The 25075-nt window shown below is 56.4% G+C and overlaps 1 protein-coding gene across 1 annotated transcript in view; it reads right to left on the reverse strand.

The window, feature by feature from the left end:
- LOC143788826 (uncharacterized) overlaps positions 1-25075 on the reverse strand; it is a 74687-nt gene that overhangs the window by 22417 nt on the left and 27195 nt on the right. The window contains exons 6-9 of the mRNA XM_077278732.1: positions 24235-24486; positions 23965-24111; positions 23762-23878; positions 23021-23576 (exon numbers count right to left, since the gene is read on the reverse strand). Of these exons, the coding sequence (XP_077134847.1) occupies positions 23021-23576; positions 23762-23878; positions 23965-24111; positions 24235-24486 (1072 nt within the window). The remainder of the gene's footprint in view (positions 1-23020; positions 23577-23761; positions 23879-23964; positions 24112-24234; positions 24487-25075) is intronic.

Here is a 25075-nt window from a genome sequence, read left to right on the forward strand (position 1 = left end):
TCACTCAGGGTCCGATTTGGTGGGCGGGGTCACTCTGGGTCTGATTTGGTGGGCGGGGTCACTCAGGGTCCGATGTGGTGGGCGGGGTCACTCTGGGTTCGATTTAATTGGCCGGGTCACTGGTCCGATTTGGTGGGTGGGGTCACTCTATGTCCGATTTTGTGGGTGGGGTCACTCGGGGTCCGATTTGGTGGGCGGGGTCTATCGGGGACCGATTTGGTGGGCGGGGCACATCAGGGTCCGATTTGGTGGGCGGGGTCACACGGGGTCCGATTTGGTGGGCGGGGCACCTTTGGGTCCGATTTGGTGGGCGGGGTCACTCTGGGTCCGATTTGATGGGCGGAGTCACTGGGTCCGATTTGGTGGGCGGGGTCACTCTGGGACCGATTTGGTGGGCGGAGCCTCTATGGGTCCGATTTGGTGGGCGGGGCACCTCAGGGACCGATTTGGTGGGCGGGGTCACTCAGGGTCCGATTTGGTGGATGGGGTCACTCAGGGTCCAATTTGGTGGGCGGGTTCTTTCTGGGTTCGATTTGGTGGGCCGGGTCACTCTGGGTCCGATTTGGTGGGCGGGGTCACTCGGTCCGATTTGGTGGGTGGGGTCACTCTGGGTCCGATTTGGTGGGCGGGGTCACTCTGGGACCAATTTGATGGGCCGGGTCACTCTGGGTCTGATTTGGTGGGCCGGGTCACTCTGGGTCTGATTTGGTGGGCGGGGTCACTTAGGGTCCGATTTGGTGGGCGGGGTCACTCTGGGTTCGATTTGGTGGGCGGGGCACCTCAGGGACCGATTTGGTGGGCGGGGTCACTCTGGGTTCGATTTAATTGGCTGGGTCACTGGGTCCGATTTGGTGGGCGGGGTCACTCGGGGTCCGATTTGGTAGGCGGGGTCACTCGGGGCCCGATTTGGTGGGCGGGGTCACTCGGGGTCTGATTTGGTGGGCGGGTCACTCGGGTCCGATTTGGTGGGTGGGTCACTCGGGGTCCGATTTGTTGGGCGGGGCACCTTTGGGTCCGAATTTGGTGGGCGGGGTCACTCTGGGTCCGATTTGGTGGGCGGGGTCACTCTGGGTCCGATTTTGTGGGCGGGGCAACTCGGGGTCCGATTTGGTGGGCAGGGTCACTCTGGGACCAATTTGGTGCGTGGAGCCACTCTGGGTCCGATTTGGTGGGCGGGGCACCTCAGGGACCGATTTGGTGGGCGGGGTCACTCAGGGTCCGATTTGGTGGGCGGGGTCACTCAGGGTCCGATTTGGTGGGCGGGGTCACTCTGGGTCCGATTTCGTGGGCGGGGTCACTCTGGGTCCGATTTCGTGGGCGGGGTCGCTCTGGGACCGATTTGGTGGAAGGGTCACTCTGGGTTTGGTTTGGTGGGCGGGGTCACTCTGGGTCCGATTTGGTGGGCGGGCTCACTCTGGGACCGATTTGGTGGGCGTGGTCACTCTGGGACCGATTTGGTGGGCTGGGCACCACAGGGTACGATTAGGTGGGCGGGGTCACTCTGGGTCCGATTTGGTGGGCGGAGCCACTCTGGGTCCGATTTGGTGGGCGGGGCACCTGAGGGTTCGATTTGGTGGGCGGTGTCACTCTGGGTCAGATTTGGTGTGCGGGGTCACTCAGGGTCCGATTTGGTGGGCGGGGTCACTCAGGGTTTGATTTGGTGGGCCGGGTCACTGGGTCCGATTTGGTGTTCCGGGTCACTCTGGGTCCGATTTGGTGGGCGGGGTCACTCAGGGTCCGATTTGGTGGGCCGGGTCACTCTGGGTCTGATTTGGTGGGCCGGGTCACTCTGGGTCTGATTTGGTGGGCGGGGTCACTTAGGGTCTGATTTGGTGGGCGGGGTCACTCTGGGTCCCATTTGGTGGGCGGGGCACCTCAGGGAACGATTTGGTTGGCGGGGTCACTCTGGGTTCGATTTAATTGGCCGGGTCACTGGGTCCGATTTGGTGGGCGGGGTCACTCGGGGTCCGATTTGGTAGGCGGGGTCACTCAGGGCCCGATTTGGTGGGCGGGTCACTCGGGGTCCGATTTGGTGGGTGGGTCACTCGGGGTCCGATTTGTTGGGCGGGGTCACTCAGGGTCCGATTTGGTGGGCGGGGTCACTCAGGGTCCGATTTGGTGGGCGGGGTCACTCAGGGTCCGATTTGGTGGGCGGGGTCACTCTGGGTCCGATTTGGTGGGCAGGGTCACTCTGGGTCCGATTTCGTGGGCGGGGTCACTCTGGGTCCGATTTCGTGGGCGGGGTCACTCAGAGTCCGATTTGGTGGGTGGGGTCACTCTGGGTCCGATTTGGTGGGCGGGCTCTCTGGGACTGATTTGGTGGGCGTGGTCACTCTGGGACCGATTTGGTGGGCTGGGTACCTCAGGGTCCGACTAGGTGGGCGGGGTCACTCTGGATCCGATTTGGTGGGCGGAGCCACTCTGGGTCCGATTTGGTGGGCGGGGCACATCAGGGTCTGATTTGATGGGCGGGGCACCTCAGGGTCCGATTTGGTGGGCGGTGTCACTCTGGGTCAGATTTGGTGTGCGGGGTCACTCATGGTCTGATTTGGTGGGCCGGGTCACTCAGGGTCCGATTTGGTGTTCCGGGTCACTCTGGGTCCAATTTGGTGGGCGGGGTCACTCAGGGTCCGATTTGGTGGGCGGGGTCACTCAGGGTTCGATTTGGTGGGCAGGGTCACTCAGGGTCCGATTTGGTGGGCGGGGTCACTGGGACCGATTTGGTGGGCGGGGTCACACGGGGTCCGATTTGGTGGGCGGGGTCACTCGGGGTCTGATTTGGTGGGCGGGTCACTCAGGGTCTGATTTGGTGGGTGGGTCACTCGGGGTCCGATTTGTTGGGCGGGGCACCTTTGGGTCCGATTTGGTGGGCGGGGTCACTCTGGGTCCGATTTGGTGGGCGGAGTCACTCTGGGTCCGATTTGGTGGGCGGGGCACTTCAGGGACCGATTAGGTAGGCGGGGTCACTCTGGGTCCGATTTGGTGGGCGGAGCCACTCTGGGTCCGATTTGGTGGGCGGGGCACCTCAGGGTCCGATCTGGTGGGCGGGGTAACTCTGGGCCTGATTTGGTGGGCGGAGCCACTCTGGGTCCGATTTGGTGGGCGGGGTCTGATTTGGTGGGCGGGGTCACTCTGGAACCGATTTGGTCGGCGGGGTCACTCTGGGTCCGATTTGGTGGGCGGGGTCACTCTGGGTCCGATTTGATGGGCGGGGTCACTCTGGGTCCGATTTGGTGGGCGGGGGTCTGATTTGGTGGGCGGAGCCACTCTGGGCCCGATTTGGTGGGCGGGGCACCTCAGGGTCCGATTTGGTGGGCCGGGTCACTCTGGGTCCGATTTGGTGGGCCGGGTCACTCGGGGTCCGATTTGGTGGGCGGGGTCACTCTGGGTCCGATTTGGTTGGCGAGGTCACTCGGGGTCCGATTTGGTGGGCGGGGTCACTCGGGGTCCGATTTGGTGGGTGGGTCACTCGGGGTCCGATTTGGTGGGTGGGTCACTCTGGGCCCGATTTGGTGGGCGGGGCACCTCAGGGTCCGATTTGGTGGGCCGGGTCACTCTGGGTCCGATTTGGTGGGCCGGGTCACTCGGGGTCCGATTTGGTGGGCGGGGTCACTCTGGGTCCGATTTGGTTGGCGAGGTCACTCGGGGTCCGATTTGGTGGGCGGGGTCACTCGGGGTCCGATTTGGTGGGTGGGTCACTCGGGGTCCGATTTGGTGGGTGGGTCACTCTGGGCCCGATTTGGTGGGCGGGGCACCTCAGGGTCCGATTTGGTGGGCCGGGTCACTCTGGGTCCGATTTGGTGGGCCGGGTCACTCGGGGTCCGATTTGGTGGGCGGGGTCACTCTGGGTCCGATTTGGTGGGCGAGGTCACTCGGGGTCCGATTTGGTGGGCGGGGTCACACGGGGTCCGATTTGGTGGGCGGGGTCACATGAGGTCCGATTTGGTGGGCGGGGTCACTCGGGGTCCGATTTGGTGGGCGGGTCACTCGGGGTCCGATTTGGTGGGTGGGTCACTCTATGTCCGATTTGTTGGCCGTGGCACCTTTGGGTCCGATTTGGTGGGCGGGGTCACTCTGGGTCCGATTTGGTGGGCGGAGTCACTCTGGGTCCGATTTGGTGGGCGGAGTCACTCTGGGTCTGATTTGGTGGGCGGGGCACCTCAGGGACCGATTAGGTAGGCGGGGTCACTCTGGGTCCGATTTGGTGGGCGGAGCCACTCTGGGTCCGATTTGGTGGGCGGGGCACCTCAGGGTCCGATCTGGTGGGCGGGGTCACTCTGGGCCCGATTTGGTGGGCGATGTCACTCTGGGACCAATTTGGTGGGTGGGGTCACTCTGGGTCCGATTTGGTGGGCGGGGTCACTCTGGGTCCGATTTGGTGGGCGGGGTCACTCTGGGTCTGATTTGGTGGGCGGGGTCACTCTGGGTCCGATTTGGTGGATGGGGTCACTCAGGGTCCGATTTGGTGGGCGGGGTCACTCTGGGTCAGATTTGGTGGGCGGGGTCACTCTGGGTTCGATTTGGTGGACGGGGTCACTCGGGGTCCGATTTGGAGGGCGGGGTTACTCTGGGACCGATTTGGTGGGTGGGGTCACTCAGGGTCCGATTTGGTGGATGGGGTCACTCAGGGTCCAATTTGGTGGGCGGATTCTTTCTGGGTTCGATTTGGTGGGCCGGGTCACTCTGGGTCCGATTTGGTGGGCGGGGTCACTCGGTCCGATTTGGTGGGTGGGGTCACTCTGGGTCCGATTTGGTGGGCGGGGTCACTCTGGGACCGATTTGATGGGCGGGTGACTCTGGGTCCGATTTGGTGGGCGGGGTCACTCTGGGTCCGATTTTGTGGGTGGGGTCACTCTGGGTCCGATTTTGTGGGCGGGGCAACTCAGGGTCCGATTTGGTGGGCAGGGTCACTCTGGGACTAATTTGGTGCGTGGAGCCACTATGGGTCCGATTTGGTGGGCGGGGCACCTCAGGGTCCGATTTGGTGGGCAGGGTCACTCAGGGTCCGATTTGGTGGGCGGGGTCACTCAGGGTCCGATTTGGTGGGCGGGGTCACTCTGGGTCCGATTTCGTGGGCGGGGTCACTCTGGGTCCGATTTCGTGGGCGGGGTCGCTCTGGGACCGATTTGGTGGAAGGGTCACTCTGGGTTTGATTTGGTGGGCCGGGTCACTGGGTCCGATTTGGTGGGCGGGGTCACTCTGGGTCCGATTTGGTGGGCGGGCTCACTCTGGGACCGATTTGGTGGGCGTGGTCACTCTGGGTCTGATTTGGTGGGCGGGGCACCTCAGGGTCCGATTTGGTGGGCGGGGCACCTCAGGGTCCGATTTGGTGGGTGGGGCACCTCAGGGTCCGATTTGGTGGGTGGGGTCACTCTCGGTCCGATTTGGTGGACGGGGTCACACGGGGTCCGATTTGGTGGGCGGGGTCACTCGGGGTCTGATTTGGTGGGCGGGTCACTCAGGGTCTGATTTGGTGGGTGGGTCACTCGGGGTCCGATTTGTTGGGCGGGGCACCTTTGGGTCCGATTTGGTGGGCGGGGTCACTCTGGGTCCGATTTGGTGGGCGGAGTCACTCTGGGTCCGATTTGGTGGGCGGAGTCACTCTGGGTCTGATTTGGTGGGCGGGGCACTTCAGGGACCGATTAGGTAGGCGGGGTCACTCTGGGTCCGATTTGGTGGGCGGAGCCACTCTGGGTCCGATTTGGTGGGCGGGGCACCTCAGGGTCCGATCTGGTGGGCGGAGTCACTCTGGGCCCGATTTGGTGGGCGGAGCCACTCTGGGTCCGATTTGGTGGGCGGGGTCTGATTTGGTGGGCGGGGTCACTCTGGAACCGATTTGGTCGGCGGGGTCACTCTGGGTCCGCTTTGGTGGGCGGGGTCACTCTGGGTCCGATTTGATGGGCGGGGTCACTCTGGGTCCGATTTGGTGGGCGGGGCACCTCAGGGTCCGATTTGGTGGGCCGGGTCACTCTGGGTCCGATTTGGTGGGCGGGGTCACTCGGGGTCCGATTTGGTGGGTGGGGTCACTCGGGGCCCAATTTGGTGGGTGGGGTCACTCGGGGTCCGATTTGGTGGGCCGGGTCACTGGGTCCGATTTGGTGGGCGGGGTCACTCTGGGTCCGATTTGGTGGGCGGGCTCACTCTGGGACCGATTTGGTGGGCGTGGTCACTCTGGGTCTGATTTGGTGGGCGGGGCACCTCAGGGTCCGATTTGGTGGGCGGGGCACCTCAGGGTCCGATTTGGTGGGTGGGGCACCTCAAGGTCCGATTTGGTGGGTGGGGTCACTCTCGGTCCGATTTGGTGGACGGGGTCACACGGGGTCCGATTTGGTGGGCGGGGTCACACGGGGTCCGATTTGGTGGGCGGGGTCACTCGGGGTCTGATTTGGTGGGCGGGTCACTCAGGGTCTGATTTGGTGGGTGGGTCACTCGGGGTCCGATTTGTTGGGCGGGGCACCTTTGGGTCCGATTTGGTGGGCGGGGTCACTCTGGGTCCGATTTGGTGGGCGGAGTCACTCTGGGTCCGATTTGGTGGGCGGAGTCACTCTGGGTCTGATTTGGTGGGCGGGGCACTTCAGGGACCGATTAGGTAGGCGGGGTCACTCTGGGTCCGATTTGGTGGGCGGAGCCACTCTGGGTCCGATTTGGTGGGCGGGGCACCTCAGGGTCCGATCTGGTGGGCGGGGTCACTCTGGGCCCGATTTGGTGGGCGGAGCCACTCTGGGTCCGATTTGGTGGGCGGGGTCTGATTTGGTGGGCGGGGTCACTCTGGAACCGATTTGGTCGGCGGGGTCACTCTGGGTCCGATTTGGTGGGCGGGGTCACTCTGGGTCCGATTTGATGGGCGGGGTCACTCTGGGTCCGATTTGGTGGGCGGAGCCACTCTGGGTCCGATTTGGTGGGCGGGGGTCTGATTTGGTGGGCGGAGCCACTCTGGGCCCGATTTGGTGGGCGGGGCACCTCAGGGTCCGATTTGGTGGGCCGGGTCACTCTGGGTCCGATTTGGTGGGCCGGGTCACTCGGGGTCCGATTTGGTGGGCGGGGTCACTCTGGGTCCGATTTGGTGGGCGAGGTCACTCGGGGTCCGATTTGGTGGGCGGGGTCACACGGGGTCCGATTTGGTGGGCGAGGTCACTCGGGGTTCGATTTGGTGGGTGGGTCACTCGGGGTCCGATTTGGTGGGTGGGTCACTCGGGGTCCAATTTGGTGGGCGGGGCACCTTTGGGTCCAATTTGGTGGGCGGGGTCACTCTGGGTCCGATTTGGTGGGCGGAGTCACTCTGGGTCCAATTTGATGGGCGGAGTCACTCTGGGTCTGATTTGGTGAGCGGGGCACCTCAGGGATCGATTAGGTAGGCGGGGTCACTCTGGGTCTGATTTGGTGGGCGGAGCCACTCTGGGTCCGATTTGGTGGGCGGGGCACCTCAGGGTCCGATCTGGTGGGCTGGGTCACTCTGGGCCCGATTTGGTGGGCGGAGCCACTCTAGGTCCGATTTGGTGGGCGGGGTCACTCAGGGTCCGATTTGGTGGGCGGGGGTCTGATTTGGTGGGCGGGGTCACTCAGGGTCAGATTTGTTGTGCGGGGTCACTCATGGTCCGATTTGGTGGGTTGGGTCACTCAGGTTCCGATTTGGTGGGCCGGGTCACTCTGGGTCCGACTTGGTGGGCGGGGTCACTCAGGGTCCGATTTGGTGGGCCGGTTCACTCTGGGTCCGATTTGGTGGGCTGGGTCACTCTGGGTCTTATTTGGTGGGCGGGGTCACTCAGGGTCTTATTTGGTGGGCGGGGTCACTCTGGGTCCGATTTGGTGGGCGGAGTCACTCTGGGTCTGATTTGGTGGGCGGGGCACTTCAGGGACCGATTAGGTAGGCGGGGTCACTCTGGGTCCGATTTGGTGGGCGGAGCCACTCTGGGTCCGATTTGGTAGGCGGGGCACCTCAGGGTCCGATCTGGTGGGCGGGGTCACTCTGGGCCCGATTTGGTGGGCGGAGCCACTCTGGGTCCGATTTGGTGGGCGGGGTCTGATTTAGTGGGCGGGGTCACTCTGGAACCGATTTGGTCGGCGGGGTCACTCTGGGTCCGATTTGGTGGGCGGGGTCACTCTGGGTCCGATTTGATGGGCGGGGTCACTCTGGGTCCGATTTGGTGGGCGGGGGTCTGATTTGGTGGGCGGAGCCACTCTGGGCCCGATTTGGTGGGCGGGGCACCTCAGGGTCCGATTTGGTGGGCCGGGTCACTCTGGGTCCGATTTGGTGGGCCGGGTCACTCGGGGTCCGATTTGGTGGGCGGGGTCACTCTGGGTCCGATTTGGTTGGCAAGGTCACTCGGGGTCCGATTTGGTGGGCGGGGTCACACAGGGTCCGATTTGGTGGGCGGGGTCACTCGGGGTCCGATTTGGTGGGTGGGTCACTCGGGGTCCGATTTGGTGGGTGGGTCACTCGGGGTCCAATTTGGTGGGCAGGGCACCTTTGGGTCCAATTTGGTGGGCGGGGTCACTCTGGGTCCGATTTGGTGGGCGGAGCCACTGTGGGTCCGATTTGGTGGGCGGGGGTCTGATTTGGTGGGCGGAGCCACTCTGGGCCCGATTTGGTGGGCGGGGCACCTCAGGGTCCGATTTGGTGGGCCGGGTCACTCTGGGTCCGATTTGGTGGGCGAGGTCACTTGGGGTCCGATTTGGTGGGCGGGGTCACACGGGGTCCGATTTGGTGGGCGGGGTCACTCGGGGTTCGATTTGGTGGGTGGGTCACTCGGGGTCCGATTTGGTGGGTGGGTCACTCGGGGTCCAATTTGGTGGGCGGGGCACCTTTGGGTCCAATTTGGTGGGCGGGGTCACTCTGGGTCCGATTTGGTGGGCGGAGTCACTCTGGGTCCAATTTGGTGGGCGGAGTCACTCTGGGTCTGATTTGGTGGGCGGGGCACCTCAGGGATCGATTAGGTAGGCGGGGTCACTCTGGGTCTGATTTGGTGGGCGGAGCCACTCTGGGTCCGATTTGGTGGGCGGGGCACCTCAGGGTCCGATCTGGTGGGCTGGGTCACTCTGGGCCCGATTTGGTGGGCGGAGCCACTCTACGTCCGATTTGGTGGGCGGGGTCACATGAGGTCCGATTTGGTGGGCGGGGTCACTCGGGGTCCGATTTGGTGGGCGGGTCACTCGGGGTCTGATTTGGTGGGTGGGTCACTCTGGGACTAATTTGGTGCGTGGAGCCACTCTGGGTCCGATTTGGTGGGCGGGGTCACTCTGGGTCCGATTTGGTGGGCGGAGTCACTCTGGGTCCGATTTGGTGGGCGGAGTCACTCTGGGTCTGATTTGGTGGGCGGGGCACCTCAGGGACCGATTAGGTAGGCGGGGTCACTCTGGGTCTGATTTGGTGGGCGGGGCACCTCAGGGTCCGATCTGGTGGGCGTGGTCACTCTGGGTCCGATTTGGTGGGCGGGGTCACTCTGGGACCAATTTGGTGGGCGGGGTCACTAAGACCGATTTGGTGGGCGGGGTCACTCTGGGTCCGATTTGGTGGGCGGGGTCACTCTGGGTCTGATTTGGTGGGCGGGGTCGCTCTGGGTCCGATTTGGTGGATGGTGTCACTCGGTCCGATTTGGTGGGCGGAGTCACTCTGGGCTCGATTAGCTGGGCCGGGTCACTCTGGGTCTGATTTGGTGGGCGGGGTCACTCTGGGTCCGATTTGGTGGGCGGGGTCACTCTGGGTCCGATTTGGTGGGCGGGGTCACTCTGGGTCAGATTTGGTGGGCGGGGTCACTCTGGGTTCGATTTGGTGGACGGGGTCACTCGGGGTCCGATTTGGAGGGCGGGGTTACTCTGGGACCGATTTTGTGGGTGGAGCCTCTATGGGTCCGATTTGGTGGGCGGGGCACCTCAGGGACCGATTTGGTGGGCAGGGTCACTCAGGGTCCGATTTGGTGGATGGGGTCACTCAGGGTCCAATTTGGTGGGCGGATTCTTTCTGGGTTCGATTTGGTGGGCCGGGTCACTCTGGGTCCGATTTGGTGGGCGGGGTCACTCGGTCCGATTTGGTGGGTGGGGTCACTCTGGGTCCGATTTGGTGGGCGGGGTCACTCTGGGACCGATTTGATGGGCGGGTGACTCTGGGTCCGATTTGGTGGGCGGGGTCACTCTGGGTCCGATTTTGTGGGTGGGGTCACTCTGGGTCCGATTTTGTGGGCGGGGCAACTCAGGGTCCGATTTGGTGGGTAGGGTCACTCTGGGACTAATTTGGTGCGTGGAGCCACTATGGGTCCGATTTGGTGGGCGGGGCACCTCAGGGTCCGATTTGGTGGGCGGGGTCACTCAGGGTCCGATTTGTTGGGCGGGGTCACTCAGGGTCCGATTTGGTGGGCGGGGTCACTCTGGGTCCGATTTCGTGGGCGGGGTCACTCTGGGTCCGATTTCGTGGGCGGGGTCGCTCTGGGACCGATTTGGTGGAAGGGTCACTCTGGGTTTGATTTGGTGGGCCGGGTCACTGGGTCCGATTTGGTGGGCGGGGTCACTCTGGGTCCGATTTGGTGGGCGGGCTCACTCTGGGACCGATTTGGTGGGCGTGGTCACTCTGGGACTGATTTGGTGGGCTGGTCACCTCAGGGTACGATTAGGTGGGCAGGGTCACTCTGGGTCCAATTTGGTGGGCGGAGCCACTCTGGGTCCGATTTGGTGGGCGGGGCACCTCAGGGTCTAATTTGATGGGCGGGGCACCTCAGGGTCCGATTTGGTGGGTGGGGCACCTCAGGGTCCGATTTGGTGGGCGGGGCACCTCAGGGTCCGATTTGGTGGGTGGGGCACCTCAGGGTCCGATTTGGTGGGTGGGGTCACTCTGGGTCCGATTTGGTGGACGGGGTCACACGGGGTCCGATTTGGTGGGCGGGGTCACACGGTGTCCGATTTGGTGGGCGGGGTCACTCGGGGTCTGATTTGGTGGGCGGGTCACTCAGGGTCTGATTTGGTGGGTGGGTCACTCGGGGTCCGATTTGTTGGGCGGGGCACCTTTGGGTCCGATTTGGTGGGCGGGGTCACTCTGGGTCCGATTTGGTGGGCGGCGTCACTCTGGGTCCGATTTGGTGGGCGGAGTCACTCTGGGTCTGATTTGGTGGGCGGGGCACTTCAGGGACCGATTAGGTAGGCGGGGTCACTCTGGGTCTGATTTGGTGGGCGGAGCCACTCTGGGTCCGATTTGGTGGGCGGGGCACCTCAGGGTCCGATCTGGTGGGCTGGGTCACTCTGGGCCCGATTTGGTGGGCGGAGCCACTCTACGTCCGATTTGGTGGGCGGGGTCACATGAGGTCCGATTTGGTGGGCGGGGTCACTCGGGGTCCGATTTGGTGGGCGGGTCACTCGGGGTCTGATTTGGTGGGTGGGTCACTCTGGGACTAATTTGGTGCGTGGAGCCACTCTGGGTCCGATTTGGTGGGCGGGGTCACTCTGGGTCCGATTTGGTGGGCGGAGTCACTCTGGGTCCGATTTGGTGGGCGGAGTCACTCTGGGTCTGATTTGGTGGGCGGGGCACCTCAGGGACCGATTAGGTAGGCGGGGTCACTCTGGGTCCGATTTGGTGGGCGGGGCACCTCAGGGTCCGATCTGGTGGGCGTGGTCACTCTGGGTCCGATTTGGTGGGCGGGGTCACTCTGGGACCAATTTGGTGGGCGGGGTCACTAAGACCGATTTGGTGGGCGGGGTCACTCTGGGTCCGATTTGGTGGGCGGGGTCACTCTGGGTCTGATTTGGTGGGCGGGGTCGCTCTGGGTCCGATTTGGTGGATGGTGTCACTCAGGGTCCGATTTGGTGGGCGGAGTCACTCTGGGCTCGATTAGCTGGGCCGGGTCACTCTGGGTCTGATTTGGTGGGCGGGGTCACTCTGGGTCCGATTTGGTGGGCGGGGTCACTCTGGGTCCGATTTGGTGGGCGGGGTCACTCTGGGTCAGATTTGGTGGGCGGGGTCACTCTGGGTTCGATTTGGTGGACGGGGTCACTCGGGGTCCGATCTGGTGGGCTGGGTCACTCTGGGCCCGATTTGGTGGGCGGAGCCACTCTGGGTCCGATTTGGTGGGCGGGGTCTGATTTGGTGGGCGGGGTCACTCTGGAACCGATTTGGTCGGCGGGGTCACTCTGGGTGCGATTTGGTGGGCGGGGTCACTCTGGGTCCGATTTGATGGGCGGGGTCACTCTGGGTCCGATTTGGTGGGCGGGGGTCTGATTTGGTGGGCGGAGCCACTCTGGGCCCGATTTGGTGGGCGGGGCACCTCAGGGTCCGATTTGGTGGGCCGGGTCACTCTGGGTCCGATTTGGTGGGCCGGGTCACTCGGGGTCCAATTTGGTGGGTGGGGTCACTCTGGGTCCGATTTGGTTGGCGAGGTCACTCGGGGTCCGATTTGGTGGGCGGGGTCACACGGGGTCCGATTTGGTGGGCGGGGTCACTCGGGGTCCGATTTGGTGGGTGGGTCACTCGGGGTCCGATTTGGTGGGTGGGTCACTCGGGGTCCAATTTGGTGGGCGGGGTCACTCTGGGTCCGATTTGGTGGGCGGAGCCACTCTGGGTCCGATTTGGTGGGCGGGGGTCTGATTTGGTGGGCGGGTCACTCTGGGTCCGATTTGGTGGGCCGGGTCACTCTGGGTCCGATTTGGTGGGCCGGGTCACTCGGGGTCCAATTTGGTGGGCCGGGTCACTCTGGGTCCGATTTGGTGGGCCGGGTCACTCGGGGTCCAATTTGGTGGGTGGGGTCACTCTGGGTCCGATTTGGTTGGCGAGGTCACTCGGGGTCCGATTTGGTGGGCGGGGTCACTCGGGGTCCGATTTGGTGGGTGGGTCACTCGGGGTCCGATTTGGTGGGTGGGTCACTCGGGGTCCAATTTGGTGGGCGGGGTCACTCTGGGTCCGATTTGGTGGGCGGAGCCACTCGGGGTCCGATTTGGTGGGCGGGGTCACACGGGGTCCGATTTGGTGGGCTTGGTCACTCGGGGTTCGATTTGGTGGGTGGGTCACTCGGGGTCCGATTTGGTGGGTGGGTCACTCGGGGTCCGATTTGGTGGGCGGGGCACCCTTGGGTCCAATTTGGTGGGCGGGGTCACTCTGGGTCCGATTTGGTGGGCGGAGTCACTCAGGGATCGATTAGGTAGGCGGGGTCACTCTGGGTCTGATTTGGTGGGCGGAGCCACTCTGGGTCCGATTTGGTGGGCGGGGCACCTCAGGGTCCGATCTGGTGGGCTGGGTCACTCTGGGCCCGATTTGGTGGGCGGAGCCACTCTAGGTCCGATTTGGTGGGCGGGGTCACTCAGGGTCCGATTTGGTGGGCGGGGGTCTGATTTGGTGGGCGGGGTCACTCTGGGTCAGATTTGTTGTGCGGGGTCACTCATGGTCCGATTTGGTGGGTTGGGTCACTCAGGTTCCGATTTGGTGGGCCGGGTCACTCTGGGTCCGACTTGGTGGGCGGGGTCACTCAGGGTCCGATTTGGTGGGCCGGTTCACTCTGGGTCCGATTTGGTGGGCTGGGTCACTCTGGGTCTTATTTGGTGGGCGGGGTCACTCAGGGTCTTATTTGGTGGGCGGGGTCACTCTGGGTCCGATTTGGTGGGCGGAGTCACTCTGGGTCCGATTTGGTGGGCGGAGTCACTCTGGGTCTGATTTGGTGGGCGGGGCACTTCAGGGACCGATTAGGTAGGCGGGGTCACTCTGGGTCCGATTTGGTGGGCGGAGCCACTCTGGGTCCGATTTGGTGGGCGGGGCACCTCAGGGTCCGATCTGGTGGGCGGGGTCACTCTGGGCCCGATTTGGTGGGCGGAGCCACTCTGGGTCCGATTTGGTGGGCGGGGTCTGATTTGGTGGGCGGGGTCACTCTGGAACCGATTTGGTCGGCGGGGTCACTCTGGGTCCGATTTGGTGGGCGGGGTCACTCTGGGTCCGATTTGATGGGCGGGGTCACTCTGGGTCCGATTTGGTGGGCGGGGGTCTGATTTGTTGGGCGGAGCCACTCTGGGCCCGATTTGGTGGGCGGGGCACCTCAGGGTCCGATTTGGTGGGCCGGGTCACTCTGGGTCCGATTTGGTGGGCCGGGTCACTCGGGGTCCGATTTGGTGGGCAGGGTCACTCTGGGTCCGATTTGGTTGGCAAGGTCACTCGGGGTCCGATTTGGTGGGCGGGGTCACACGGGGTCCGATTTGGTGGGCGGGGTCACTCGGGGTCCGATTTGGTGGGTGGGTCACTCGGGGTCCGATTTGGTGGGTGGGTCACTCGGGGTCCAATTTGGTGGGCGGGGCACCTTTGGGTCCAATTTGGTGGGCGGGGTCACTCTGGGTCCGATTTGGTGGGCGGAGCCACTCTGGGTCCGATTTGGTGGGCGGGGGTCTGATTTGGTGGGCGGAGCCACTCTGGGCCCGATTTGGTAGGCGGGGCACCTCAGGGTCCGATTTGGTGGGCCGGGTCACTCTGGGTCCGATTTGGTGGGCCGGGTCACTCGGGGTCCGATTTGGTGGGCGAGGTCACTCGGGATCCGATTTGGTGGGCGGGGTCACACGGGGTCCGATTTGGTGGGCGGGGTCACTCGGGGTTCGATTTGGTGGGTGGGTCACTCGGGGTCCGATTTGGTGGGTGAGTCACTCGGGGTCCAATTTGGTGGGCGGGGCACCTTTGGGTCCAATTTGGTGGGCGGGGTCACTCTGGGTCCGATTTGGTGGGCGGAGTCACTCTGGGTCCAATTTGGTGGGCGGAATCACTCTGGGTCTGATTTGGTGGGCGGGGCACCTCAGGGATCGATTAGGTAGGCGGGGTCACTCTGGGTCTGATTTGGTGGGCGGAGCCACTCTGGGTCCGATTTGGTGGGCGGGGCACCTCAGGGTCCGATCTGGTGGGCTGGGTCACTCTGGGCCCGATTTGGTGGGCGGAGCCACTCTAGGTCCGATTTGGTGGGCGGGGTCACTCAGGGTCCGATTTGGTGGGCGGGGGTCTGATTTGGTGGGCGGGGTCACTCTGGGTCAGATTTGTTGTGCGGGGTCACTCATGGTCCGATTTGGTGGGTTGGGTCACTCAGGTTCCGATTTGGTGGGCCGGGTCACTCTGGGTCCGACTTGGTGGGCGGGGTCACTCAGGGTCCGATTTGGTGGGCCGGTTCACTCTGGGTCCGATTTGGTGGGCTGGGTCACTCTGGGTCTTATTTGGTGGGCGGGGTCACTCAGGGTCCGATTTGGTGGGCGGGGTCACTCTGGGTCCGATTTGGTGGGCGGGGCACCTCAGGGACCGATTTGGTGGGTGGGGTCACTCAGGGTCCGATGTGGTGGGCGGGGTCACTCTGGGTTCGATTTAATTGGCCGGGTCACTGGGTCCGATTTTGTGGGCAGGGTCACTCGGGGTCCGATTTGGTGTGCGGGGTCACTCGGTCCGATTTGGTGGGCGGGGTCACTCTGGGACCGATTTGATGGGCGGGTGACTCTGGGTCCGATTTGGTGGGTGGGGTCACTCTGGGTCCGATTTTGTGGGTGGGGTCACTCTGGGTCCGATTTTGTGGGCGGGGCAACTCAGGGTCCGATTTGGTGGGTAGGGTCACTCTGGGACTAATTTGGTGCGTGGAGCCACTGGGTCCGATTTGGTGGGCGGGGCACCTCAGGGTCCGATTTGGTGGGCGGGGTCACTCAGGGTCCGATTTGGTGGGCGGGGTCACTCAGGGTCCGATTTGGTGGGCGGGGTCACTCTGGGTCCGATTTCGTGGGCGGGGTCACTCTGGGCCCGATTTGGTGGGCGGAGCCACTCTGGGTCCGATTTGGTGGGCGGGGTCTGATTTGGTGGGCGGGGTCACTCTGGAACCGATTTGGTCGGCGGGGTCACTCTGGGTCCGATTTGGTGGGCGGGGTCACTCTGGGTCCGATTTGATGGGCGGGGTCACTCTGGGTCCGATTTGGTGGGCGGGGGTCTGATTTGGTGGGCGGAGCCACTCTGGGCCCGATTTGGTGGGCGGGGCACCTCAGGGTCCGATTTGGTGGGCCGGGTCACTCTGGGTCCGATTTGGTGGGCCGGGTCACTCGGGGTCCAATTTGGTGGGTGGGGTCACTCGGGGTCCGATTTGGTGGGCGGGGTCACACGGGGTCCGATTTGGTGGGCGGGGTCACTCGGGGTCCGATTTGGTGGGTGGGTCACTCGGGGTCCGATTTGGTGGGTGGGTCACTCGGGGTCCAATTTGGTGGGCGGGGTCACTCTGGAGTAGTGTAGGGTCGGGTGGTTTCGTCAAACTCAATTTGACAGGTGGACACGCCCCTATCAAAGTGTATCAAAGTGTGTAACCCCTCCCCTCCCCCTTGTCTTCTAACAGCAGCTGTGTGGCAGCTCCCCCTCCCTTTTTATATAGTTTAATATTATTTTCACTGTATTTGATACGGTGAATATTATCCCCGTAATTGTTTTATATTAGAGTTTTATATTTATAGGGGATTTATATTGCCCCCATTATGTATGTGGGCATGCTACTATATAGTTTAATATTATTATCGCTGTATTTGATACAGTGAATGTTATCCCCGTAATTGTTTTATATTAGAGTTTTATATTTATAGGTGATTTATAAATGCGCACATTATGTATGTGGGCATGTTACAACATGAATGTTATCCCCGGGGCATGTTACAACATGTCCCCGGGGCATGTTACAACACGAATGTTATCCCCGTAATTGTTTTATATTAGAGTTTTATATTTATATGTGATTTATAATGGCCGCATTATGTGTGCGACCATATTACAACAAGCGCAGGTATGAATCGTGGTGTTTTATACGTTTATAAAAAGCAAAAGACAGGGTATTGTAAGAGTAAAAGATATTTATTGTAAATAAACACAACTCAGAGACATTTCAACGATTCTTGCAGAGTATAAAAGCAGTCGCATTAAATAGCACGTTGGTTATACAACAACAAACTTCTTACAAAAAATAAATAGTATCGTTTGTATATACACCATTACGTTTCTTACAAAATAATACGGTGTTACAAGTCATGTACGACATATTTATCAAATACATTCTTTACATCGTGAGCCACATGGTTTGTAGCATCGGTAGAGGCCTTCTTTTAGGTAGCAGAGTTCCACGTGTGGTACCTAATGACGGGGAATGTAAAGATTGGATTGTACGCGGCGTCGGAGCGAGTTTCTGCGGCGTAGATACAGCGTGTGGCTCGGTGCTGGAAATTTTTAGTTCATCTAAAAGCTTCCTAGTAGTGGGATTACCAACAACTGTAGACGGTATATTTAGCTCGGCCATAGCCTGCATAAATGCTTCCCAACCCGGCGGTAAATTTCTACCGGACAGCGCATGACTCTGCGTAGTACTACGTACCAAATCCAGTAAGTTAGACCCAGGCATTACAGATCCTTTGAAAATAAATTCAGCTTTATTATTCCAGTCTGTAACATTTTTATTCTGTAGTAACCTGTTTAGTAAAAATTCAGCATTCTTTTTATATCTCTGGTTTATGTGGCTGACAATTTCAGCGATCTCTCGATTTTTATCAGAGTCGGTATTTGACAATTGTTGCTGACCAGGATCAGGAGTGCTAACGAGATTTAAAGCCGTTACTTCTTTTGAGCTGTGGCGCGTATGCACCAAGTATCTTTGTAGCGCCGCGCTATACATTTTAATTTTCACATCATCGGGAATGTCACGACGTTGTAAAATGTCGCTAATTTCGCCATCAAGGCGTTGAATAACGCTGTCGCGTATGTTGACTGTAGCGCCGGGTCTTAGTTTGTCTAGCTCCTGTTTGGGGACTAGATACATTTTCTCTGTATGCTCCATTATCTTCCCGCGAGCAGGCTTGTTATTATAGGGATTGCAAAAGCTAAAAGAGGGCCGATAAACCCGCCGGCCTGCTTTAGTAGCCGCTTCTTTTTCTTTATGGGCTGCGATCTGTCGCTCAGGGTTCTTATAGCTTTACGCCACTTCTTTAATATGCCTTTTTGGCGCTCTTTCAGCGGAATCCTGCCTTTTAAGATGTTTAAAGCAATCTCGCCTATGGCTGTAATTAAATCACTGCTCGCATTGCGCAAAATAGACTTTCGGACAGCCGGGGTTGCCTTCACCAGAGTTTTTAAGAGAGCCCAGTTACGCCGGAGTCTCTCAGACATCTTTACAGCACAACGCACACAGCGTGGAATGTCTGATACCCGGGTAAAATTCACTTTTTAGAAGTGTTTTTCTTTTGAACATAAACAGCGGGCAACGCTGGTGGAAACAAGCCGGTCCTTAAGCGGTGTTCCTCAGGGGTATTAGCTCTCAAATCTACAAGCAAATACCCATAAGGCTCCCGCGTGGCATCCTCAAAAGCTTCTAGGAAAAAACGCGTTTTTCCGGGATACATCTGGCGGGCTAGAGTTAAAATTTGTAATTTATCTCGGGGGTTATTAAAAAGCACCATGTATTTTGTGTTTAAATTTATCGTACGGCTTTTCTTTCCCTGGCAAAATATATTTTGTACCAGGTAGAAAATGCTGAGATTTCTGTGGTGCACATACTTGGTAAAGGCTTTTTCTATCTCACAATTTTCACTAGCACTCTCCATGATGTCATCAACAATAGCCAAATTCACCTTCTCCGGCGGGAATAATTCATCATCTACGAATGTATTCGGCAGACCCTCCACAAATCTGGCGTGGGGAAAAGAGAGAGAGATTTCATCATATAGTTTTTGCCAACACGAATAAAACCAAACAATATTATCAGGTTTCTGAGAAAAATTAGTTTCAATATTATACAGCAGTTGTTTTACAAAATAGCTCTTTCCAGAATTAGACGGTCCCGCTAGAATGCATGAGAATGGGTGTTGCAGGCGTGTATCCATCAGCACAACACTCTGCTAATACCCAAAAGGCAGGGTTGTGAAATCGTCAATTAGTCGCCGCTTTGTATAAACGCACTTTTGTGTTTTGCGTAACGGCCTCGTCTCAATCTCCCAGTACTTTTTATTTCTTACAATGGCCGGCTGTTGTACGACAATACGTTTCTGCGTATCTGTGTCAGAATTGGTCGGGTAGTCCAGAACTAGATCTTTTAGACTGTTGAAATTAATAGATTGAGAGTTACCAACATTTAGTGTTATACCCTTAACTTTTAAGACAGTTTTACCCGTGTTGAGTTTGTACCCGTAAGTTTTGGGGCCCGCGGATACAAATTCTGTGATGTGTGTACCATCGGGTATTTCACTGGTCAGGTCCCCCAGATAATCGCCTAAAGGCGGTTGCCACTCACCGTCTCTCTGTACAAAAATAACAGAATCTGTGTCGTGATAAAGGCACCTCTCCTGCAGCCGGTCCAGCAGCGAATAGAGCTCTAGCCGGGCATACGCTGTTGTAAAACACGCTATAAAAATGTTTGTGCTTTTGTTGACGGTGTGGTGACCTTTTGCGTATTTCCAGTTAATGGTTGCGGTGTCATCATCAAGGAAGTGTAACATCGAGATGTCATAGTAAGGCAGGAACAAATACTTAAAAAGCTCATCAGGATCCCTAACAATGCTGGTACATGATAGATTAGATCTCTGAGCAAACTTCCCCCATAAAGAATTTAAGAAAAGCTTGGAGATCTGTCTCTTAGCAGGGTTGACCGCTATATTTTCAGGTCGTAATTGCACACCTTCTTTTTCAAGAAAGGAGTCAATGTACTGCCTTTTCTTGGCGTCATCAGTGCACCAGCTAGGGTAACCAGAGGCTTCCTGCTTATCCCTAAGGTGTAATTTAATGTACGGAGCAAACAGTTCGTCAGTGGTTTTAGGAAAATGCCATATTTCATAGATGTGGGCGATCCGATACCCTTTTTCTATCGCCATCTCAAGCTCTATAGTGCACCAGGTACCTGTCAGGGCACGTTCCTCATCACTATGAGCACAAACATCTGTCTGGGAATTTACAGCGCAAGTGTAGCAAAGGGGAAACATTAATTTTTTGTTGAGTTTTACCGGCAGAACTGGAAAAAATAAATCTCTCGGCGGGTAGACCTTGACTTTAGCAATGCCAAAGTATTTTTTAATGAACCCAAAATTGTCATAGATGATGTCTGGATGACCTACAGGGTATGTTTTAGTTTTGTTTACAAAGGGGTATAGACTGGTGAAATCATAGTAATGTAACGTCTCCCCTTCTTCCAGATGGTGATAGAGCTTAATGGCGTTGGTTCGCCCGCCATAAAGCGCATCACGGGGGTCTAAAGGAACGGGGAATTCCATCTGGCGGAGAAATGATTGAAGGCTAGAATCATTTTCAACCATTTCATTCCACTCATGCTCCCACATCATTCTTATTGTGTAGCCGCAGGCCTGCAAGTAGCGCTTTTTAGCTAAAAAGGTGTAATATAACTGGCCGTAGGACGTGTTTGTGACCATATTCTTGTCATTTTCATTATAGCACACGGGACAACCGTGATAAAAACACCCCTGAAATTCAAAGGCTATGTGTTGGCCGTTAACATAGGCGTAGCCATCTAGAAAATATTTCCCGACTTGTTTTTCACCACCTCTCAAAGCGTGCTGGATGTCGATGTTCTCGGAGTGGGCTACATACATGAGCCACTGTATAGCGGGTGTCGAGTAGCGCTTTTTTGCCTTGTGATAATTATCACCAGGTAAAATGGCAATTGTCTTTTTTGGAAGAAATTTAAACCTGTACATTGCCATACACACCGAGGCCAGGGTGATGAGCTGAAAAGGATCAACACATCTGCTCACTACAATCGTTTGCTTTTGACGCTTACAGTATTTTTTGACATTTTTCTGTGTCATTTGCATAATACGCTCTCTATAGATCTCGCAGGCGTGTCTCAAAATTGCAACATCTTGTTTGCAATAAGATTTTAGCTCGGCCTTGAAGTCAAAAGTTGTATTTACCTGTGTCTCATACCACCCCAGGAACTCTGACTTCTCCTCAGCTGACATGTACTCCGGCCCATAATATTTTACATCGGGTATGGGGCCTACATAATTTTGATTTTCTCTGGTATTAAAAAAGTGTGGAAAATGGCCCTTGCCTCCTGAAAAGCCCATGGCCTGTGGTAATTTACTGAGTTTCATGGGGATAAAATTTAGAGAGTCTATGAACCTTATAGACAGATCGGGCAGCGTCACACACAAGAGACGGCCACCTTGGGTTATCAACTGTACATCTAGTTTTTCAGAAATCAGTTCCTTAACAATAAAGTATGAATCGTATCTTCCACCATTGTGGGCAATAAATGTGTGATCTGAAAATTTGCCGCTTGTAAAGAACTGTACAAAGTCATGTGTACAGGTATCCCCCTCAAACTCCCAGGAGGGGTGACCACACAGCGTCGTAGCATAAATGTAATTCGGTATGTGTGTGCCTGTCTCCTGCATACATTCAAAATCATAAAAGATATAACAATCTGACTCATCCTGCGCTACATACCGCCGCATGTAACAAAGATGGGCATCGAATTTATTTATATGTCTGCGACATACAGGACAGCGCAAACCATTACATTTATGCTCGGTTTCACTATTTCTGAGAACAAAATGGTTGCATTTATCACAAAATGTTTTAAGCCTGCAGAATGCTGGGTCGCCTACAGCCAATTGCTTGTGATAATCTAAGCACTCGCTCGAGCGACAATAAACTCTACAAACAGGGCACCTGGGCTGTTGGTCTGCACTGCTTTCTACACAACCATCTCTCTGACAGGCTTTACAAAAATACTGACAGGAATGTTTGTTCTTGTGGTGAAACACTGAATTGCAGAGCTCACAAAAGTAATCAGCACCGATAAAACCCTTCATATTTTTGATACCGTAGTAGTGATTATCATGGAACAATATGAATATGGTTTTACCATTAGCTGTATTGCCGCTCTGAAAGTAGCGCCAGTCACCCTGACTATAGTACAGCACTTTAATGGTGACCCCCAAATATTTTTCAAATGCAGGGATGTCGCTAAAGCTCACTAACTGACCATCAGGGATGCCCAGGGCTGTGTGTATGTTTTTAGAGCGGCACAACAAATCGGCATCAGCGAGATCCGTGTCGGCCATCAGGGCGCACACACTAGCAGCCAAACACAGATTTGTCGTGTAATTGTTAAAATCATACAGCCACTGCCTCTTTTGTTTAATGATCTGACTGCTCGCTATAGATTTCAAGCGCCTTTTTTGTTTTACACCACCGCGGCGGTTTTTAATGATGGTGACGACTAGCTTTAGCGAGTTGGTTGCTATGCATTCAGCGTTACTTTGAAGTGTACGGGCAACGGCGTTTAAAAAAGATACGGCATTAAAATCTTCCCTGGTCTGTTTTGTAGCGAAAATAGGATCTAGAGTATCGCCACCTTCAAGCCTTAACTGTACAAAGTCACCAGGTTCAATGTCCCTGATGATTCTATCCAGTAATGCCTGAATGCCGTCATGAACAATATTCACACCCTCTACAAATGATCGTACACGCTCCAAATTTACAAATCTAAAATGATTTGTATGTATATGTCCGTTGAAATTGCGGAGAGGCCTATGATGATGATAGATGTGTTGTAAAAATACTGTATGATCGTTGTACAGCACATCACCACCAGCGGCTGTGTCAATGTCTGAGGCTTGTGAATTTTGTGTAGCTGCATGCATGGCAGCTGCAGAGTGGTCACGGCTATGTGAATGCGGGCCTGACGCGTGTGGTTGCAGCGGTGCCGTCTGTAGAGGTATTGCAGGACACATACCGCCACGCCGCCTCCTAGCGCATAGCGAGCGTCTGGCGCTGACCAACAATTTTAGAGCCCTCTTTATAACGCTAGCCCTATTATAGCCTGGTGTTAACGATTTAGGTGGCTTATGCATACCGCTGCCGACCATATTCAGGCATAATGGGGTAGCGGCAGCTGCTGTCTCGCCATCCAGCTGCAGACTCCGGAGTGCATATAGTTCGATCTTATTAGCGTGTGTTGGGGTTTGTGTTGATAATAATTTTTCAAAAGTATCACAAAAAAACATTATGTTGGGACCCCAGAGTTTGTAGCGTAAGTAGCGCGTGAACAGCTCCTGAAACACAGACATTTCAGCGAGCCCCCAACTGCTGGATTCATGCGGCAGATTTGTAGCTGGCGCTTGAATCCTCGTCTTTTTACACAACTTAGCACTTGCTGGTAATGCCCTCTTTAACCCCTTCTTAGCATTAACAGAGTTAGATACACAAGCATGAGATGTACTACCCAAATTAGAGGCGCCTGTGGGGACAGCTCCAGAGGTGTTAGCAGGGGCAGTTAGATATGCCGCTGGCGGATGCATAGTGTGTGACATACGTATAATGATCGGCTCCACGGCTGATCGCTTACCATCAGCGAGCTGATCAATCTCACGATCAAGTTCTTCACGAGACAGCGTTGCTGCGGCACCCGCGGCGCTTGTTGTGTTTACTGGATCTGTAATATGTTTTGTTTTTCGGTTATGTTTTCGGGGTACCTCTACCACTTCTGGATATAGTAGCGTGGGGTCATTCACACGGGTGATCGATGGTTGTATTGACGGCCACACTGGTACTGCGCCATTCTCGGTGAGCTGTAGCGGCTGTAGAGGTGTTGGGTGTATTTTTCTCATGACTTTGCTTTTAGCTGCAGGAAAGATTATACACGCGTCAGATATGCGGCAGATATGTGTCAGACATGTGTCAGATATGTGTCAGATATGTGCCAGATATGTGCCAGATATGTGTGTGTGTGGTCAGGATCTCATTGGAGAAGCATGGGCATCATTAACTGTACAGAGAGTGTACACGTATATCAAAGCATACACTTACGGTCTAGCGATATGGGGTGGATGCCTGCCGTGGCGGCTTCTGGAGCTTCTGTGGGGTTCTCCGCTAGCAGGTGTATATTCTCCTTTGTGAAAACCCTTCTAGGCTTCAGTTTACAAGCTATAAACAAAGATATAGGCCTTAGTAGTGTCGAGGGGGCTTTTCTCAGAGCGGTTGTGCAAAAACACGTTTCATACGATCGCTACCTTTTCCTTTCTTGCTCGCAGCTCCTCGCGGCTTTTTAGGGGCTCTAGAAACAGGGCTGTTTCTCGGTGTAGGGGCCTGGTACGTCGGGTCTTCAACGAGCATCTGATTGTGTTCCGGGGTATCTGGTTCTGGAATCAGGTCGACATCTGTAGAGAATGAATATATATTTACACGACTAAATACTTGAAAGAGATTCATGTCGCCACCTGTAGAGAATGAATATATATTTACACGGCTAAATACTTAAAAGATATATGCACACAACCCACCTATGATGTCCGGGGCAGAATCCCGTGCATCAGCCTCATCAGCGATATTAAACGCCCAGGCACCAGCCTCATCAGCGGTATTAAACGCCCAGGCACCAGCCTCATCAGCGATATTAAACGCCCAGGCATCAGTCTCATCGGCGATATTAAACTCAGCTCCGGCTGTATCGCACCCCAGGCTCGGTACGCCGTCCACAGTAGGTGCGCTGCATGTGTTAAAAACAGACTCCGGAAGGCCCCTGATAAATTCATCTTAATCAAGAAAGAATATAAATATAATATACATAACAGTGCTTACATAGAATGGTACACTAGCAGCTGTATTTATATAAAGCTTGAAACATACCTAATACCGAATCCTCAACTTGATCGGGAAAATCCAAAAAATTTTGGGAATCCATCTAAACATAAATTACCCGTGTAAATTTTTGCATCGTCTATATTAATTTCACAACGCAAATATTATTTATACTAAACAAGATAGGTAATAACTACACGCTGAATACGCTAGTTAGACTGTATTAACGGCTATTAACTACTGCATTACACAAATCGTGTCATAATAATAAATATATTTACCTATGCGTCTCTAAAACATAATTAAGCATCTGCGAATAATAAGACATCTGTCTTATATACTTACATTTCCGAATAGGTCAGAGATTAGCCTGCGACTGACTTCTGGCGGGTGTACAGACACAGACAGCGGTATTTATTCTGCTGGTCAGAAAGCAGAGCGGGTGTTAACGCCCAGAAACACAACCCGGTTACGCCCCTATCACAAGTCTTTATACCGACGATAAATACAGATTTTAACTATATAACAAATATATATGTATAT

Source organism: Ranitomeya variabilis, chromosome 8 (assembly GCF_051348905.1).
Source record: "Ranitomeya variabilis isolate aRanVar5 chromosome 8, aRanVar5.hap1, whole genome shotgun sequence".
Lineage (NCBI taxonomy): Eukaryota > Metazoa > Chordata > Amphibia > Anura > Dendrobatidae > Ranitomeya > Ranitomeya variabilis.